The sequence below is a fragment of the Oryzias latipes genome, chromosome 13 (assembly GCF_053564925.1).
Source record: "Oryzias latipes strain Hd-rR chromosome 13, Olatipes_Hd-rR_3.1".
NCBI lineage: Eukaryota > Metazoa > Chordata > Actinopteri > Beloniformes > Adrianichthyidae > Oryzias > Oryzias latipes.
In genome coordinates this window covers 18,321,671-18,339,836 of record NC_136249.1, presented here as the reverse complement: position 1 = coordinate 18,339,836, position 18,166 = coordinate 18,321,671, and the positions used below count along the sequence as shown (strand labels likewise).

General features: G+C 44.8%; 2 protein-coding genes across 3 annotated transcripts in view; both read left to right on the top strand.

Annotated features, from left to right (window-relative positions):
* The first annotated feature begins 3,002 nt into the window (after positions 1-3,002).
* Positions 3,003-9,230, top strand: coq8b (coenzyme Q8B). Its single transcript, XM_004075461.4, has 16 exons — positions 3,003-3,143; positions 3,539-3,720; positions 3,803-3,956; positions 4,243-4,448; positions 4,860-4,926; positions 5,789-5,863; positions 6,057-6,176; positions 6,248-6,333; positions 6,410-6,550; positions 6,622-6,703; positions 7,032-7,125; positions 7,288-7,429; positions 7,735-7,842; positions 7,918-7,983; positions 8,137-8,223; positions 8,372-9,230. Coding segments are annotated over exons 1-16 (1,917 nt in total). The 5' UTR covers positions 3,003-3,142; the 3' UTR covers positions 8,678-9,230.
* A 1,114-nt stretch (positions 9,231-10,344) lies between these two features.
* The window catches only part of numbl (NUMB like endocytic adaptor protein), a 40,519-nt gene continuing 32,697 nt past the window's right edge, over positions 10,345-18,166 (top strand). Inside the window, exon 1 of one of the 2 annotated variants that reach the window (XM_023961511.2) lies at positions 10,345-10,773. The gene's annotated coding sequence lies outside the window, so the exon portion shown is untranslated. The other variant, XM_078930010.1, reaches the window with a different exon arrangement.

Sequence of the window (18,166 nt, the reverse complement as noted above, 5' to 3'; positions counted from 1 at the left end):
TCAAGTCGGTTACGACGACGAACTGGAGTGAGGTCGAGACCGTGATGAGGACGACGAGCATGCAGATGAGCTTCCCTGAGACGGTTTCTGACAGTTTGTGCAGAAATTCTGTGGTTATGCAAACCGATTGTTTCAGCAGCTGTCCGAGTGGCTGGTCTCAGACGTTCTTGGAGGTGGACATGCTGGATGTGGAGGTCTTGGGCTGATGTAGTTACACGAGGTCTGGGGTTGTGAGGCCAGTTGGATGTGCTGCCAGATTCTCGGAAACGCCTTTGGAGACGGCTTATGGTGGAGAAATGGACATTCAATTCCCTAGCAACAGCTCTGGTGGACATTCCTTCTATCAGCATGCCAATTGCACGCTCCCTCAAAACTTGCGACATCTGTGGCATTGTGCTGTGTGATACAACTGAAGATTTCAGAGTGGCCTTTTCTTGTGGCCAGTCTAAGGCACACCTGTGCAATAATCATGCTGTCTAATCAGCATCTTGATATGGCACACCTGCGAGGTGGGATGGATTGTCTTGGCAAAGGAGAAGTGCTCACTATCACAGATTTAGACAGATTTGTGAACAATATTTCAGAGAACTGGTTATTTTGTGTATGTTTCACATCTTTGAGTTCATACCATAAAAAATGGAAGCAATAACAAAAGTGTTGCGTTTATATTTTTGGTCAGTGTAAATAACATCTACATATGAGTTTAAATAATATTATATCATCTTTAGCTACTCTGTTTAACCATTCTACACTCCTTGAGTATGAATAATTATTCTTGCTCAGGTTTACTATCGAGCAGAATCTGCCTCATGAGTGGATGTGGATCTCGTTTCTACTACTTTCTAATTGGATGCATTCAACGTTTTCTTCACTGATTTTGAACATGGACAAAAGCAGAAACGATCAATCTCTTTTTTTTTTTTTTAACTTGTCCTGTCCAACAGCTGGGCAGACAGATGAGAGCTGAGGGCCTCTTGTGTTGGACATATTTTACTTTAACGAGAGGGGTTATTAATCTTCAGACAAACCAAAGGTGTGTCTGAATAAACCCCTTTTGTAATTGAGGCCAAACTTTATTAATTTCAATCATGTTTGAAAATCTCTGGTGTTGGACCGGATGGAAAAGGAAAGAAAGGAAGAAGACAGAGGGATGTTAGAGAAAGGGGGGGGGGGGGGGGGGGTTAGTGGGAGAGGGGGGGGGGGGGGGGGATAAGACCATGAAGCAGCATAGAGCAGACAGGTTTACTGGTTGTTTATCATTACGGTAAGGTTCAAATGTAGTACAAAAAGGGCGGGGCCTGTCCACACACACACTCAAATGTTATCAACACACCTGCTAGCTGCAAAAATGTCCACATGTCAACATGTACACAAAACAGATAGTGTTCACACACGCACATCTATGCCTTCAAACCAACCAGTGTGAAACCCTTCATTCATTCAATCATGAAAAACTATTAGTGCAAAGGTGAGCTAACACCTGTGCTCAGGTGAGTGTTTATGTTCTTCTAAAATGGATGGTGGAATGTGAAAAGAAGGAGGAGGAGCGCCCAGCCACCCCCACACCCAGACCCCCGCCGCAGCGGCAGCGGCAGCGGCAGCGGCAGCGGCAGCGGCAGCGGCAGCGGCAGCGGCAGCGGCAGCGGCAGCGGCAGCGGCAGCGGCAGCGGCAGCGGCAGCCGATCAATCTCACTCGATACATGAGGGGCAGGTAAAAAATAAATAGTCCTTTAACAGAGAAGAGATTTCAATAAGGCTTTGAGAACTATTGCGATATAGTGATGGATCCCTCCCACACACACACGTACAAAAAACATCCGATCAGGGGTCTCCACTACGAGAAGGAAAAGCTGACATAACAAAAGGAAAGAAAGAATTTGATGTAAATGCAGGAAACGCATGGAAAGTAAAAAGCAAGGAGCTTTTTATTGGACATTGCCATGAGTCAGGGCCTCAAAGTCATGAGGATGTCAGCCAGCATGGACTTTATAAGCTTGGAGTTGTCAGAATGGAGACCCTTCAACATCTCAGAGAATACTGACTTTTAGGTTTATGAATGTGTTTCAAAACTTCAAACTGAAAGCTCAGCTCTGTTAAGAAGACGTCAAACCAGCAGGGGCCAATCTACTGTAAAGGCTGTAATGATATTCTCTGCAAGGCAGCTTTTCAGAAACAATTCATTTGTATCAAACTGTAAGCACAATGTCAGCATTATTTTGTGTAAACTGTACTGTAGTGTATATATGTACATGTAGTAAGGGGTAGACGTAAACACATCTACAATATTAAATAAATAGATAAATAAATAAATAAACAAAAAACGGAATACTGACATACGGTAAATGGAACGAAGAACCAGCCAATCAACAACATTTTAAAACCATTTTGCCTTATTTCTTTTTTCCAAATGTTGCATTTAAAACAGTTTTAGCAGATTATTCCTATAAACACTGTAAAAAAGAGGAGGAAGAAGGCAGAGGGTTCTGGCTGTTCTGACCAGCTCCAAATCTTTGTATAAATGCATTTCAGCTGCTCTGGTAAATCTTGACATGCGCAAGAAAAGAAAAAAGAATTTAACATGCGATTCTGACTTGGGGCACAAATATTATAAAATTAATTAAAACATAATCTGTCTGTAAAAAACTCTGGTTTAGAACTTGAAGTCAAACCTAAAAGTATTTTTTAAAAAAGAGAGACATTTTTAACATAAAAGGGCATAATGCTGCAAAACAACAACAACAAAGAAGTCCAGATTTAAAGTCGGACAGTGTCTAAAGGGCAAATCAAATAAACTATTCAACAGGACAAATGTTTACACCGGAAGCCATACAGTTTGATAACCGACCACGTGCGCCCAGTGAGAATCCTCCTCTAGGTCCCACCCCTCAACTCCCATTGGATATTTTCTTTACTGCTTAACCAATCTGATACGGCAATTGTTTAGGAAGACCATCGTCATGGTGTTTTCTACACTCTCATTAGCTGTCAATTCTCTCCTCTTAAGTGATTGGACTGTAGTCGCGTCAGTCAATGTTTCACTTCCGGGGCGGCCCCTGTTGCTGCTCTTTACGAAACATACTGAAGAATTGCTGGAATAAGGACGATTTGCTAAAAGGACTTAAGAAACAGATACGCGTGGAAAAGTGAGTGACTCCGTGACTACTGTCTTAAGCAGCTGCTGAAAATCGTTATTTGTTTTCGGATAAACATACTTTTATCGCCGTGAAATCTTGGCACAACACATTTCCCAGCGTCCCTCAGAAAGAGCCTCATTTAGCTCTGCGTCCAGGTTACCTACGTTTTTTGATAACGTTTTTATGCTTCAGGACTTTAAACGCGATATTAAAAGACAACCTTCACTAATAACACACAAGATGGCAATCATCCCCAAGGTTAAACATGGGCCGGGCTCGGTTTAGGCCCAAATGGAACCCAAACATGTTCCCTTTAGAACAACATTTGATACCTCTTGAGGAAGCCTGGTTTCGATTGGTTCATCTCTGTCATTTTTCTGTGCTCATGACGTCACCGACTGCAGTGATGCTTGCAGAGGTTCTGCAGGTGCTCCGCGGGGCGGGAAAGGTGGGCTCCGCATTGATGCTGACCCAAGGGGAGCAGCTCCGCCTGATGGCATGCAACTCCTCACTGGCTGCAGGGGTCAAAGCTGCCCAGGACGCTGCAGAAGGCGCCATGGCTGCTTTGTTTGGGAGCGCCAGCCACGTAAGATTTGTTCACATAAAATAAAAAAAAGTGTTTGTTTGTTTTTTTAAAGTTAAAACTACAGTCTTCATTTTCCCTCCAGAATACTGTAAAAGAGGACGTTTTTCCTGATACAGAGGGCTGGGAAAACATGGATCCTGAGGAAGCAGCTAAATGGGCTGTTGGATCTGAGTTCCATCCTGATCCTGCAGAACACAGCTGGACAAAACCTGAGTCTGCAGAAGGGATGCACACAGGTATAGTCATGAGATGCCTGTGAATATTTACACGTGTTTTCTGAGCTACTAATGGATTTTTAAAGATGGAGTTTAATCTAAATTTGTCAGAGGTTCTGCACAGAAAAGGGATTTTACAAGTCAGCACTGGGAATAATACTGACTGACTGTGTGTATTAAGGTCTGGATTCAGGGTTTAGTAAAACTGTATGTCTGCATAAACCTTTTGGAGACTGTGTCAGACGTGGTTTGGTTCTGACAGAAGATGTGGTGGTTCAGGAGTAACGCCGTCTCTGTGTTTCTGAAGGGGCTCATCCTGACGAGCAGTCACCGGCTGGGGGGTCAGGGTGGCCGCGATCCACCAGTCGCTTCTTGCACAGCACCGCCAGCCTGCCGAGGTTCTACCACAGAAGTCGGTCAGTGCACAATTCGGTGGTGACCAAGCTGACTCCAGAGGACATAAAGAAAGCCAGAGAGGCGAAGCAGACCCTCGTTAAACCGGTTAGACAGAAGGTAGGTCCAAATGTAGCCTCTGGAGAAGGAACGTCCTTCATTTTTATCACCAGTCTGTTTACACACACGATGAATCTGAGCCCAGTTGGTTCTGATTCCATAACTACATGTATTCTGTTTATATAGGAAGGTTTGAGAGACATGTTTAATCTGTTTTTATCTCTTTTGGGGAAAACGTTTCTGTTATTGAGAACTATAATATGACAGCAGTTTTTCTGCAAGTTCAACTCTTCTTCTACAGTAATCCATGGATCTCCTGGTTTCTTTCCTTTTGTTTCCGCGTCATTCAAAGTTTAAGTGGTTTTCCTCTTTCTTTCACACGATTGCCTTAAAGTTAGTCTGAAACGGCAGTAGCACACAACAATCCTTTCAGGAAAACGTCTCATCTGCTATCTCCATTTATCCTTGCAGCTGAGCGTCCACGCCAAAGAGAGGAAGGTCCCCGCCACAAGGATCAGCCGCCTTGTTAATTTTGGCGGTGAGAACAAGATTTTATTTATTTTGTTGTTTCTTTTATTTGGACTGTTATTAAGGATATGGAGTTTCACCAATCCAGAAGTGTCATGATGGTGTATTTGCCATTTATGGATCACATTCCTGAGCTCTGCTGCTCAGACTTTGGACCAATCAGAGATCAATAAAGATCAAGGATGGCCCTGAAGACGCAGTGAAGCCAGCGTGATCCTGCATAGACCATTCAGCTCTTCTGTTCTGGTCTTTGGCAGAGAAACCTCAGCAGGAGCCGACATTACCTCCTAGGTGGTGAAGTTTGCTGCAAATTCTGTCTGTAATCTTCTAATAATTTTCCAAATTGTGTGGTCATTCATTCCACCTCAAAGGCAGCCAGAGATACCCGGGGTGTTTTTTGGATGGAATTAAACGCTCCAGTGAAAAAAAACACGTGAAAACGTCTTAACAAAGTTTGGATGACACACCTACAGATGCAGACTTTAATCAAAACATTTGAGCGGCCACTGCAGGTTTTGCTGACTCTGACAAAGTCAGATCAGGACCCAAACCTAACTTCCTGATCAGCTCCTCACATGGTTTCATCAGAGCCAAGCCTCTTCTCTGCCACAGAATGGCACCATCTGACACAGGATCTGAAACTCCAGAAGCTGCAGAGACAAAGAAGTTCAAGGAAATGTTAATGCTGTTTTTCTGTTTGCCTGAAGATTATTTCTTTGCATTAAAATCTCCATCTGCTGCAGACAAACCGCTGCGGTGATTGTCTTTCAGTTTATATTCCTACAGAGAGCTGTTAACAAAATAAATTTGGGAGGGGTGCTCTTTGTACGTCCTTCAGAAGATCCAGAGTTTGGTCTTGGTCTTTGCTGCAGGGCTTGCTGTTGGATTGGGGTTTGGCGCCATTGCAGAAGTAGCAAAACAGTCCTTCGGAGGCAAACAGAGAGGAGGTAAAGCTTTTCAACCCATCTGTATCATCCGGTCCAGCTTGTAGAAAGACCCATCCAGCTGTGAGATGGGTCTCGTGTCTTCAGACCTCTGGGGCTGTTTGACCGCTCACAGCTTAGCTTCTTAACACACTTTGGGGTCATAAAGACCCCTTGCTGTGCTCCTCATTGCTCATGACATCACTCCTGTTTGCAGACGGGAATTCGCTGTTGGACTCAGCCTTCCTGTCTGAAGCCAACGCTGAAAGGATTGTCAACACACTCTGTAAAGTTCGTGGAGCAGCGCTCAAAATAGGCCAGATGCTCAGCATACAAGGTATGCACCTGTGCTACAGCAGCTTTTGCTACGATCTGCTCTGTTTTCCTGAAAGTTTGTTTGGTTTCCAGACAACACCTTCATCAACCCTCAGCTGCAGAAGATCTTTGAGAGGGTGCGGCAGAGCGCAGACTTTATGCCCACCTGGCAGATGACGGTACGTCCCCACACGGAGACTGATGCCTAAAGCGTGTGAGGAAAGGGCTGCAGTGTCTTTGTTTGTCATGAAGTAGAAGGTGCTTGAGGAGGATCTTGGACCTGACTGGAAAGAGAAGCTCTCGTCTTTTGAGGAAAAACCTTTTGCTGCAGCTTCCATTGGCCAGGTCCATCACGGCATGTTGAAAGAAGGTCGAGAGATTGCCATGAAGATCCAGGTAAGGTTCACCCACAGAGTCACCTTAGTTCCTCTCTCCAGGGCTCTGATTTGTTCATCTGTGTATCCTAGTACCCTGGAGTGGCAGAGAGCATCCAGAGCGACATAGACAATCTGATGTCGGTGCTGAGGATGAGCGTGGTTCTGCCAGAAGGTTTGATATTTTTATGGCGTCTTTCAGAGCAGAGGTCTGGCTGCATTAATTTCATGTAAATCACTGTTACAAGGAGAGGAAAATAAGGAAATTGGATCCCAATGACAGAAAGGAAGCCTAGGATTTATGGTAGAAATGTTCTTCTGAACAGACATTGTTGTGCAACAGGAAGTTCTGAAAGAAATCCAGAAAACTTGTTGGCTTCTTTCACCTAGTTTGATGTAAAACAGCAGGTAGTTAAAATGACAGGATGGGTCTGAGTTGGAGATGTGGGGAAGCTAGTGATGAAGCTCCAGCAGGACTGTAATGATGCGTGGACTTTCTGCAGGTCTGTTTGCAGACAGCAGTCTGGAGGTCCTGCAGAGAGAACTGGCCTGGGAGTGTGACTATAAGAGGGAAGCGGAGTGTGCCAAGAGGTTCAGGTACCTTTAACTTGTTCTGCCACAGCTTTCTTTTGTAATAGAGAACCTTCTCCTCCCGTTGTTCTGTAGCCTTCTGTGCACCATAGAATGTCGCCTTCATTTTTCTGTTCAGATGTTTCTGTAACATGACAGCATTTCCTGTTTTAATGTTCACTTCTACAGGTCCCTGCTGGAGGGAGACCCGTATTTCCAAGTCCCAGAAGTCATCGATGAGCTGTCAGGGCGCCGGGTTCTGGCCATGGAACTGGTGCAAGGTGTCCCACTGGACCGCTGTGTAGATCTGGACCAAGAAACAAGGAACCAGGTTGGACTCCAGAAGCACAGAAATGCTGCGAAATTTGCATACATGTATATATAATAATCAGTTTTTTCAGAGACAACAACACGGCAGATAATAAAACTTTATTGACAATAACTCAACATTGTTCTATTGGAACACAAAGTACTAAACAAAACTCTCATCTGTTCTTTCTCTGGAGATGTTCTGCATAATTCTCCATCATTGAGGTTTCAGATCCTGTTAATATTTCCTGTTATATATTTCCAGAGGAACAGGTGAGCTGCAGGTATGAAACCTCAAAGCTCAGCAGCTTCTCCTCTCCTCTGCAGATCTGTTTCCAAATCCTTCAGCTGTGTCTGAGGGAGCTCTTCGAGTTCAGGTTCATGCAGACGGATCCAAACTGGTCCAACTTCTTCTACAACTCGGAGACAAACAAGGTGAGGAATTTCCATGTTTGAAGGCGGTCACGCCACCTCTTCAGGATGAGCAGCAGGTTCTTCTTCTGCCTGTAGGTCATCCTCTTGGACTTTGGTGCATGCAGAAGCTACCCAGAGGCCTTCACAGACGACTACATCCAGGTATGTTACTTGGTCCTAACACAACTAAAGGACACCTACTGGACTTCAACAGACCACTGTTCCACTGATGATGGTTCCTTCCTTCATCTATTGGATTTACTGCTTGGAGCTTTTCAGCTAAAATGCTAGTTTGAACTCAGGCTGTGTCTTCAGGTGGTGTATGCAGCCTCTGTTGGTGATCGGGACACTGTCCTCTCCAAATCCAAGGACCTGAAGTTCCTCACAGGTTTGGAGACAAAGGTGAGAATTTTCAGCTTCTTGGATCCTTCTGTCTAAAAATGCATAAAATACCCCGGAACCTGGGGGCTCTGTGATGTCAGACAGGGGGTGTTGTGATCAACTCTAACTGTCAGTAAAGGAGATCTCTGGCGTCTGTCCCCCCCTGCAGGCCTTTAAGGAGGCTCACGTAGAGGCGGTGATGATCCTGGGCGAAGCTTTTGCTTCTACGGAGGCCTTTGACTTTGGCAGCCAAAGCACCACTCAGCGTATCCAGAACCTCGTCCCCATCATGCTGCGCCACCGCCTTACGCCCCCTCCCGAGGAGACGTACTCACTCCACCGCAAGATGGCGGGCTCCTTCCTCATCTGCTCCAAGCTGAAGGCCTGCATACCCTGCAAGGACATGTTCCTAGACATCTACAAGGCCTACACCCAGAAGCGGCAGACAGAGCAGCTTCAGCGGGCTAGCGTCTGAAGGGGCGGGGCAGGTGGAGCAGCTGCAGCAGGCCCGCATCTTAGGGGGCGGGGCATGCTCTTGGCCTGAAGTAGCCTAGAGCTTTATGGCTGTTGAACTTAACAATGGAGATAGTGGTTCAGACTGGTACTGCCATCACCATCTCTGTGGGGTTTGTTCCTCGCTCTCCATCAGGCTGCACAGTCAGATATGTTTTGACCCAGAACCTGGACTGATGTCCAAACGGGGCGGTTTTACCACTCAGTCCACGAGGTTCTTTCAAAGGAGGAAACATTTCCTCCAAAGTTAATGCTTCCATCTGCAGTAAAAATAATTGAACCTCATTCTGACAGAAAAGTCTGAACTTTGGTTCCTACATTGAAGATGAAGCGTTCAGACTAGATGATTGTACCAGACGGCAGCCGAGATCCAGCCTGAAGATCCGCTTTGACGGCCTTGCATTAACAAGTTTGTGTGCTTTTACAATAAACAAAAACTGTTCCTTGTCAGATCCAGATTTACGCTGCTGTTTTGTTGTGCACGAAGATTTTATTTAATAAAACACCAAACTGGGTTTCTCCTCTGTGCTGATTTTGATCCTTCTGTATCAGACCTGCTTAGAAAATTATGACAAACTGTGATGGACCTCCTGTTTTTTTGACCACCTCCTGTTTTCCAGTAGTTGTCTTGTTTTGCAGACGACCTCCTGTTTTCTAGAAGACCTCCTGTTTTTCCTGACCTCCTCCTGTGTTGACATGAGGATGATGAAGCCATCTGTAAAGTCTTATTTACTGGAACTACTTTTGCTTCAAGGTCAGAACATCTATTTAGTTCCTTCCAGGCCTCAGAGGATGAAGCCACCCGCCTTTCCCAGTATCACTCCCATAGGTGAAGAAACTGGATCACATAGTTGCTGCTGATGACTTTTTTTTTTCCTCCACATGTCCATGAGGTCATAAGGTCACCATCAAACAAACACTAATTGAAAAAGTTTAGACAAATGACATGAACATGTATCTTGCTGAGTATCATTCCTGCTCACCTTCTGAATCAATCTGCCATATGGAAGTCCTTCAATTTAATTGTGTTACAACAAAAAATATCTAGACAACACACTCTTAAGCAAAGGTTCCACCCCTCAGAAATACAGAAAATAGAAAATACAGTATATATGATGTAAGAATTGTACAAAACAGACTTCACAGATAGTTAAACCCAGCATGGCACAGCGGCCTGGTTTCTGGTACCAACATCCACATGGTGACGCTGCAGGAAAAGATGTTTAAAAAAAAAAGATCACCTCTGTGCAGGAAAACGTGTTTCTCTTTGGTGGTGAAATTTAAAGCTTCTGATTGATGAAGGAGACAAAAGAATGTTCAAAATTCTGCTCTAGAATGATAGCCAGAAGAAGGACAACGGAGTTATTTTGGTCACCAGCGATGCTCCAAAAACATAAGTATTTCATAAGAACTATCTCTGTAGATTTTAAAACATCGACGCTGCAATTCATGTTTATTCTTTGTGAGATTTTTGCGTTGTGTGGGTTCACAATAGTAAGGTTTTTTCTGGATGCGGCCGCGCGGGGGCGCTGCAGTGAGGCCATGGTACCATCTCCACGCAGTGGAGGTCATTCCTGGATACAGTCGCGTGGGAGCGCTGTAGTGAGGCTGTAACTGTGGGTTCCCTGATTTTTCCTTTTTTTTCCTCTTTTTGGGAAAACATCAATGGGGCGCGCGGATTTGCATGTCCGCCCGTCTGTGCCAATGGGCGCGCAGAGAGGGCTGGGTTAACGGGTGGAGCCGGAGGGAAGCAGCCCAGAGAGCATCCGACTCCACACAGACTCCGGCGAAGCGCGGACGGAAACCCGGACCACCTTTCCCGAACAATAACTCTGATGTCCGGGGGTTCGGCGCGTGGACGCGTGCGCTCACGAGAGCTGTGACCGCGTGTCTCCGGCCCACGCCGCCTCTTTACGACGCTTTGACAGCGCGGATGAAGATTTGGTGAAATAAATATATTCTTTACGGTGGATTCCTCCTCTGTTAATCCACTCGCGCGGGGGGGTCCCGGATTTACTGCGAGCCGGAGCGGGGAGCCGATCATCCGACCGTCTGTCGGTGAGTTTCTGGATCCCGGAGGGACAGAAAACCCGATCGGTGGGTCCAAACAAGCTCTGGAGGGGCTCTTCCCGGGTGGGAGTTTGGGGTCTCTTGGTAGAAGGGTGGTGTGTGTTTGTGTGTGTGTGTGTGTGTGTGTGTGGGGGGGGGCTCTTTGATGTGTAAAATGAATGAAAGGTGGCTCCAGCCCTGACGGCGCAGCGCGTTCTGTAAATATGGGATGGATGAGAAACTTCAGCTGCTGTGTCCGCGCGTCACGACCGGAGATGGAATGATGTCATGTCGAAGCTGCAGATGAAGAAGCGCTTTCAGGATCTCTACTCCTCCTCCCGGTTTCTGGAGCTCTGCTCCTCCTTGTGGTTTCTGGAGCTCTGCTCCTCCTTGTGGTTTCTGGAGCTCTGCTCCTCCTTGTGGTTTCTGGAGCTCTGCTCCTCCTTTTGGGTTTTGGAGCTGTGCTCCTCCTGGGTTTTGGAGCATTGCTCTTTCAGGAGAATCGACCCCCCCTTTCGCTGGATGTAATCTGATTTCATATTTTCCTCCAAGGGAGGAGAGAAGTTCACAAGACCTTTCCTTTCTTAGCATGAAAGCAGACCTGCACGTCCACACTCATGCATGCTCACATGGTGCGCACACATGTACACAGACAATTGGCACATGCCTAAAGTGTGGCGCGTGGCCTTTTTGTATGGGGGTGTCCATCTGCTCTGTGACGAGGGGGGCTTTCATCAGACAGAGGCATGGGGTCCGGCCCCCAGAGAATAGTCACATAAGGCAGCACTGATTTCAACTGTTGGGTGGAGGGCAAAGGCTCTGGCTGAGGGGCTCTCTCCTCTCAGACTGAGGAGATCTTGTTGTGTGGAGCTTTGGACCCATTGACTGTAAAACAATGGACAGCTCAACCCCTCCCTTCTCGTGTTCCCAAATAGGAAGTACCATTTCTTCCTGATATGGGTGCCGCCATGTTGAAACCAGTCGACAATGATGGTCCATGTCGCTCTGAGTCATCGTATCTATGGCAACTATTGCCATTACCATGAATACAGTGACAGAGCGATTCGGACCAATCACTGTCGACTGGTTTCAACATGACTGCGCCCGCATCTGGTGAGGGATTTTGCCAAAATTCGTAAAGCATTTTCCATGGATGACGTCATACCTCGATTCGTCCATTGTTTTTAACAGGCTATGGTTGGACTGGAAGACCATGTCCAGTTCTGTCAATGGTGGTTTTGTTTGATGGACAACAGGAAGGTTCCAGCTGGTCTGGATCTGATTTAAGAGGAACCTGTGCAGGTAAAAAATGGAACCACAGGGATTCATGGAAGACGTTCTTAGTGACAAAACTTTCTCACCAAGGTTCCTAGGTTTTCCAGTAGAATCATTCCAATTGGTGCTCTTCAGTTTCATTTCGATAGAAGGTTCCCGTGGTGTGTTTCCACTCATTCACTAATTCAATGAACCCCCATTTATTTTAGCATTGCAAAGCAGCTTGTTTACTTATGGACTGACCTTTAAGGCAAACGTTTTCAACAAATTTTTAGCTTCAACCATTAAGGGAAAAGTTGAGGGAGAATCTTCATTACATTAAAATGATTCATCCATGAAATCTAGAATGGAAAGAAAATGAGAAACTTTAGATGTTTTACAGAGAATGATACAGCAGAGCAAAGTTTCTGATGCGTGCAAACCTATGAACTTAAAAGTACAGTATACAAAAATATACTTTGTATGCAACTTTGTTTGTATGTATGTATGTATAAAAATGTCCTTGTTGAAATAATAATCATATACCATAGAAATGTGCGTTTAAACCTCTTAGTCCAACTTTTTGTTAAATTGACCAGAACATCACTAACAATTCTATTGACCATGATTGTTTTTTTTTTTTTTTAAATTAAACTCCCAATCATCTTTTGATCTATTGTCAAAGTTAACTTTTAATTAGGTTATGCAGATTTAACTAGAATCAGAAAACCTGTATTGTTTTCTAGGACATAGTTTCTGCAGAGCGGCAGGAGTACATAAGAAATTCACCTCATTGGGCCGGACTATTGGTTGCAGAGTCAACCTGTCCCCATTACCCACCATCCCTTAGTTTTACACTCTCTCCCACTAGCTTACAGCCCCTCACAGCCCCAAACTAACCGGTGCAACAAGAAATTGAACCATCCAGCTGAACAGTTTTGAGCCAGATGCCAAATCGGACGAAGAAAACCGAAAAGTACACAAATGTGTCTGCATGTGAATGCATCAGAATGGAGTGGAGCAGGCAGCTTGTGGCATACCGATTGTAGCACCTACAGTCACTGTTAGAAGCTTTTTTAAACAACAGTTTTGAGTCTGCTCCTGCCACATGGTTTGAATAAAGAAATACAGTAAACCCTTGTTTTTCGCGGGGCTTACGTTCCAAAAAGAACCCGTGATAGGCAAAATCCGTGAAGTAGAAACCTTTGTTTTTTCTTTCAATTAATATACAATTAAATACTCTATTATACATTGAAAAGAAAGAATTTTACAGGCTCAAGCATTTGTTTTCACAAATAAAAGTACTTTAGAAACGTTTTTTTTACAAATAACTTCTGTGCTGTACTGTCTGATAATAATAATTTTAATCATCGATGTGAACAGAAGGCTTCAAATCGCGGAGATTAGCCCCGCCCACCGCGACCCGAGTAATTGGGAGTTAACGGGAGAAAATGTAAAATGATTATGAATAAAATACAAAGTACAGTGTGACAAATAGTGACTCAGGTGTATTTCACTGCTCTTCAGACTGAGTCGCTGCATCCTGACTCCGCTCTGCAGTGTTTTCTTCTTTTGAAGCCCGCGGTGCAGCTGTGTTTGTTCGGGAGAAGAACATAGTGATAGGCAGGTGTTGTCGCTCTTTTTTCTAAGGGTTTTAGAGAAACTCGAAATTGCAAGAGAATTTGCACGTACATGTTGTAAATTTGGCGAGCTGTTTTACGTACGTGTACATATTAAACTGCAGCGTTATTGAGGCACAGGTAGAGAAGAAGCAGAGTGACTTTTTAGCCAATCAGAATGCAGAACACAATGCACGATGCAAATCCGTGAAGTAGTGAAACCGTGAAAAGTAAACCGCGTTATAGCAAGGGATCACTGTACTCAGATACTTATATATGTCCTCCATCATGAGAAAAATGCCACAAGAACATATTGAAAATATATTTTTCATTGAAGTGGGTCTTTAAATTTTAAGTTTTGGATGCTGGAGTTTCTGGACAGACAGGAGCCTAATTTACCTTAGCTGTAAGAAAACACAGAGACGTCACTTTCACAGGTTTACATAAAGCTGTTTTCTCATAGGATTTGGATTTAGAAGAAATAATCTGTAATTTGACCTTTAACATGTTTTCATAAATTCATTCATTGTATCTTCATCGTGTGTAAAGCATGTCTTTGTAGGCCTCCTCCACAGGATGGTGTTTTTCAGAAGAACAGATTTTCTCCCAACTTTCCCTCAAAGCTAAAAAGCAGACGTTAACTTCTGCCTCGTCTGACATTTTAGATGTTGAGGATAAAAAATTCTACAAAACTGTGTATGCATCTTTATTAGCTGCATTGTGGCAACATCCCAGAACCAGTCGTTTTATTTTACTCAGAGCGTGTTTGGTGGGTGGGAATAACCAATGGACCGCTGCTGCTCTGCAGCCTGGAGAAATAATAATAATAATAATAGAAACGTCACTTCAGGATCTAAACTGTTTTTATTTCTCAGTTTCGCCGTTTTGAGTTTCCCTTGTCATTTATATATTCATAGTCATGTTGTAATCAGGGATATTTCGATGAAATCAATGCTGCCCAGTAAAAGAGGTGAAAGGGGGTGGCCATGTGTACTTCTAGGTTTGAAGGTGGAGCTTGTGGAAGTCTGGGGTTGTTTTGAAGATGTGACCTTAAAGAGCGAGGGTTCCTCCAGATCTGGAACCTGAGAACGGTTGGACCTGTTCCACAGCCGGCAGTCTTGAAGATGGAAGTTCAGCCTCTGCTGGACATAAATCATCTGGGAAGGATCTAAACACAGGCAGGACAAAAAGGACTCAAACACCATTTCCACACAGACACGGAGACACATGCACACAGAGGCACAGAAGGGGGCGGGCTGTCCTGCTGAGAACAGTGTGGATCAGAGGTCACCCGACTAGCCAATCAGGGCTGCTTATGGAGGAAGAGGGCGTCGCCCCCTTTGTGCTGTCGAGGGTGGGTCTGCTTCACCAGCAGCTCTGCTTGCAGCCGGTCCTGCAGCTGCTGCTGCTGCTTTTGGGCCTTGTCGTCTGGATAGGCAGCAGAGAAGAAGCTCCTCCTCTCTTCTATATTTCTGATTTAAAAAAATTTCTCTTGAACTTCATAAAATCTCGTTTCAGTGTCTTTGGAGTTGATGCAGAGCAGAGCTGAATGAATGTTGGTTCTGCTGGAGGAAATAATTAAGAAAAGATGTTTGATCTTTCAGGATTGTGAAGAAGGTGGAGGGAAAGCTGCTATGAGTCAAGAGAGGAGAACTGTCAAGAAGACGCAGATAAAGAGGGTATGATTAGATTGAAGGAGAGGAGGAAGGTAAAAGTGATGAAGTGAGCAGGGGCTTTGTGCCCGTCTGCAGAGAACTTCTGGCCTGAAGCCTTCTGACATCCATCTTCTTCACCTGCTCTCTGTTGCAGACTCATCGGGCTTCTGAAGCCTGAGTGCATTCAGCAGATGCTGAGTGCAGTTATCGGATTTCTGCAGCCGGGTCAGACAGACCCCTCCTGCCTCTCATTCAGTTGCGTAGCTGCAAACCCGACTCGCATGCTCTCAATACAAAAACACACGCATCCTGTTTGCTTTTGTGTGTTTGTTGTGTGTTATGTGACACCTTCAAAATCGGAAATGACTGTCAGTTGCAACTGCAATGATGAAAGTACATTCCTTTGAACTCCAAGCTCCTCCCAGCCGACAGAGCTCCTCCATAGAAGCGCTCAGCCACCCTGAAGGAAGAAACTCATTTCACCTGCTTGTATCCATGATCTTATCCTTTACCTTTCAGCTCTGCTACTTCTTCAGATCGATGCAGGGACTGCAGCTGCTGCAACTGTTCTCTAGTTCTCACGTCAATTCCTTCTTCACTGTTGAACAAGACCCCAGCAGACATGCATTTTTCCTATTGTAAAAGGAGCTCGTCACCAAAGAGGGTCAACCACTCTTTTCTGGTCAATAACCATGACTTCTGAGTTGGGAGGGGCTAAGTCTCATTCTAGCTGCTTTACACTCAGCTGTGAATCACCTCAGTGCACGCTGGAGGTCCTGGTTTGGCAAATGGTAGATGGCGTACACTTATGTAGTGCTTTTCTACCTTCCTCAGAGGGCCAAAGCGCTTTCACCCATTCACACACTGGTGGCGGCTCCGCTGCCAAACACTGGTGCCAACCTTCCACCAGAGGCAAGGTGGGGTTCAGTGTCTTTCCCCAAGGACACTTAGGCAAGACACATGGGCGGGCAAGGCGGGAATCGAAACTGCAATCTTCCTATCAGAGGTCGACTGCCCACCACGGATGAAGCCAACAGGATAATATTATCTGCAAAGAGCACAGAGGAAATCCCCTGGCTGATCCGAGACATTCTCTTCATAAAGATCATGATGTTGCAGTCCAGCATGGATCCAATAACAGATCCATCTTACTGCTGATTTTAAGGGCTTTTTTCACTGCAAATTCAAAACAGTTTAAAAACTTAAGAGACCAGTTTGGTCATCCTCACGAAGAATGTGAAGTTAGAGAAGACAGAATTAAACAGCCAGAGAGACAGTAACCATCAATGGTGGTGCATGCAGGTACGAGGCACTGACATGGAAAGAAACAATTAGTGCAAACTGCTTTATTTTATAGTAATGAATAAAAAAGACTAGTGTGAAAGTGTTCTGAACAGCTGTTTAGTTTCTCAAGATGGTTTTAACCAAATGGGTTACAGATACGTCCATTCAGCGCTCCAACTGTAACCAGAAAACAACAAACCATCAGAATATCACACAAGGAGACAGCCATTACTGTAGAAATGATGTAGTAGTGTTAACCTTATTTTCTGCTGGCTGCTCTCTGGCACATATTATGTAAACTCGTGGAGAGTGACGCTGAAATCCGACATTCTAAAAAAAGTTAAATTATGGTTGTATAATTAGGGGTTCTTCTTGTAGTTTATATAGAGTTCTTCAGTGAGTCCAGATGGTCTTTGACTTATTTGCTGGGACCATAGCACTGAAAAGGCTGGCATCACTTCATCTTTTTTGTGTCTCGGTCACCTGGGAAGTTGTCACGGGTTGGAAGGAAAAAGTTGGTTGGTTGTTCATCTTTAGTCGTGACCTTAAAGTTGACGGGGTTCTCTCCACAAATGAGCTGTCGAGGCTTTAACCATCTTCTCTTTTTTACGGTGCTACGATTCGTGGTTGCTATGGTGACTGGGTGTGACAGGAACACAGCTGCCACAGCTGTACTCCAGTGTGTCCTTCACTCCCACTCATATTTTGTCCACTTCTTCTATTATTTCTCCAATTGTTGTTTCTTTTCTTCCTAATTTTCTTTAGAAATGCAGGCATTTTGTGTATTTTTTGGCATCTTTGTGGTCTCTCAAAAGACCTCTCCGTGCATCTCTGCAGGACCACAAGGGGGCACAATCCTGTCCCTTTGTGTGACAACGCTAAGTGTGGGTAAGAGCAGAAGGATGTGTCAGGAATTACATCTGACATAAAAAAAGACAAATATCAATCAGTCTGGAGATATTTTGAATTTGAGAAATAAAAGAATTCTGTTGGTTTTATTTAAAAGCCCAAACTCTTTAAAAGGAGCGAGAAACACAGTTTTTTACGGAGCCCCAAAAGGCCCAGAAAGCTTGTTTTTTTTAAATCTTGTTAGCACTTAGTAACATTTCCAGGTTCCCACAAAGCACTGATGGTGTACACACAACATAAAAATGCTTCTTTTTCTAGAACCTTCGGGGTTCCTATAAACTAATTTAAATGTATTTTCCATGAGGAGCAGCAGACGTTTCCGACATTGATCGACTGAGAGAATGAAATATGTTCCTCTTTGTCGACTGACTTTTCTCCAGTAAAGTTCCTATTCACAGGAAGTTTCTCTGGTGGCTATCCAACATGGTGGAGCCTGTTTTTACCCACAATCCCTCACTGATGTGAAACAGCTGAAAATCCCGTTCGGATCTAGGCTCACAGCTTTATCCTGGAAGGACTCCGTCAGCATGAAGAAACCTGTCTCCGTCTCTTTGATGGGTGAAGGGGGGCTTTGAGCTCCTCAGGCCTCGACAAGCCCTAGGAGATCAATAGGAGGCGTGCAAACACTCCCAGCCGCTGCCTCCACCTGGATCACAGAGGAGTATTTGGGAGGTGCCAGGC

Coding starts and splice junctions, on each gene's coding strand:
- coq8b (XM_004075461.4), top strand. Junction 3,721..3,802: donor TGTTTGGGAGCGCCAGCCAC/GTAAGATTTGTT, acceptor TTTTCCCTCCAG/AATACTGTAAAAGAGGACGT. Junction 7,984..8,136: donor TCACAGACGACTACATCCAG/GTATGTTACTTG, acceptor CTGTGTCTTCAG/GTGGTGTATGCAGCCTCTGT.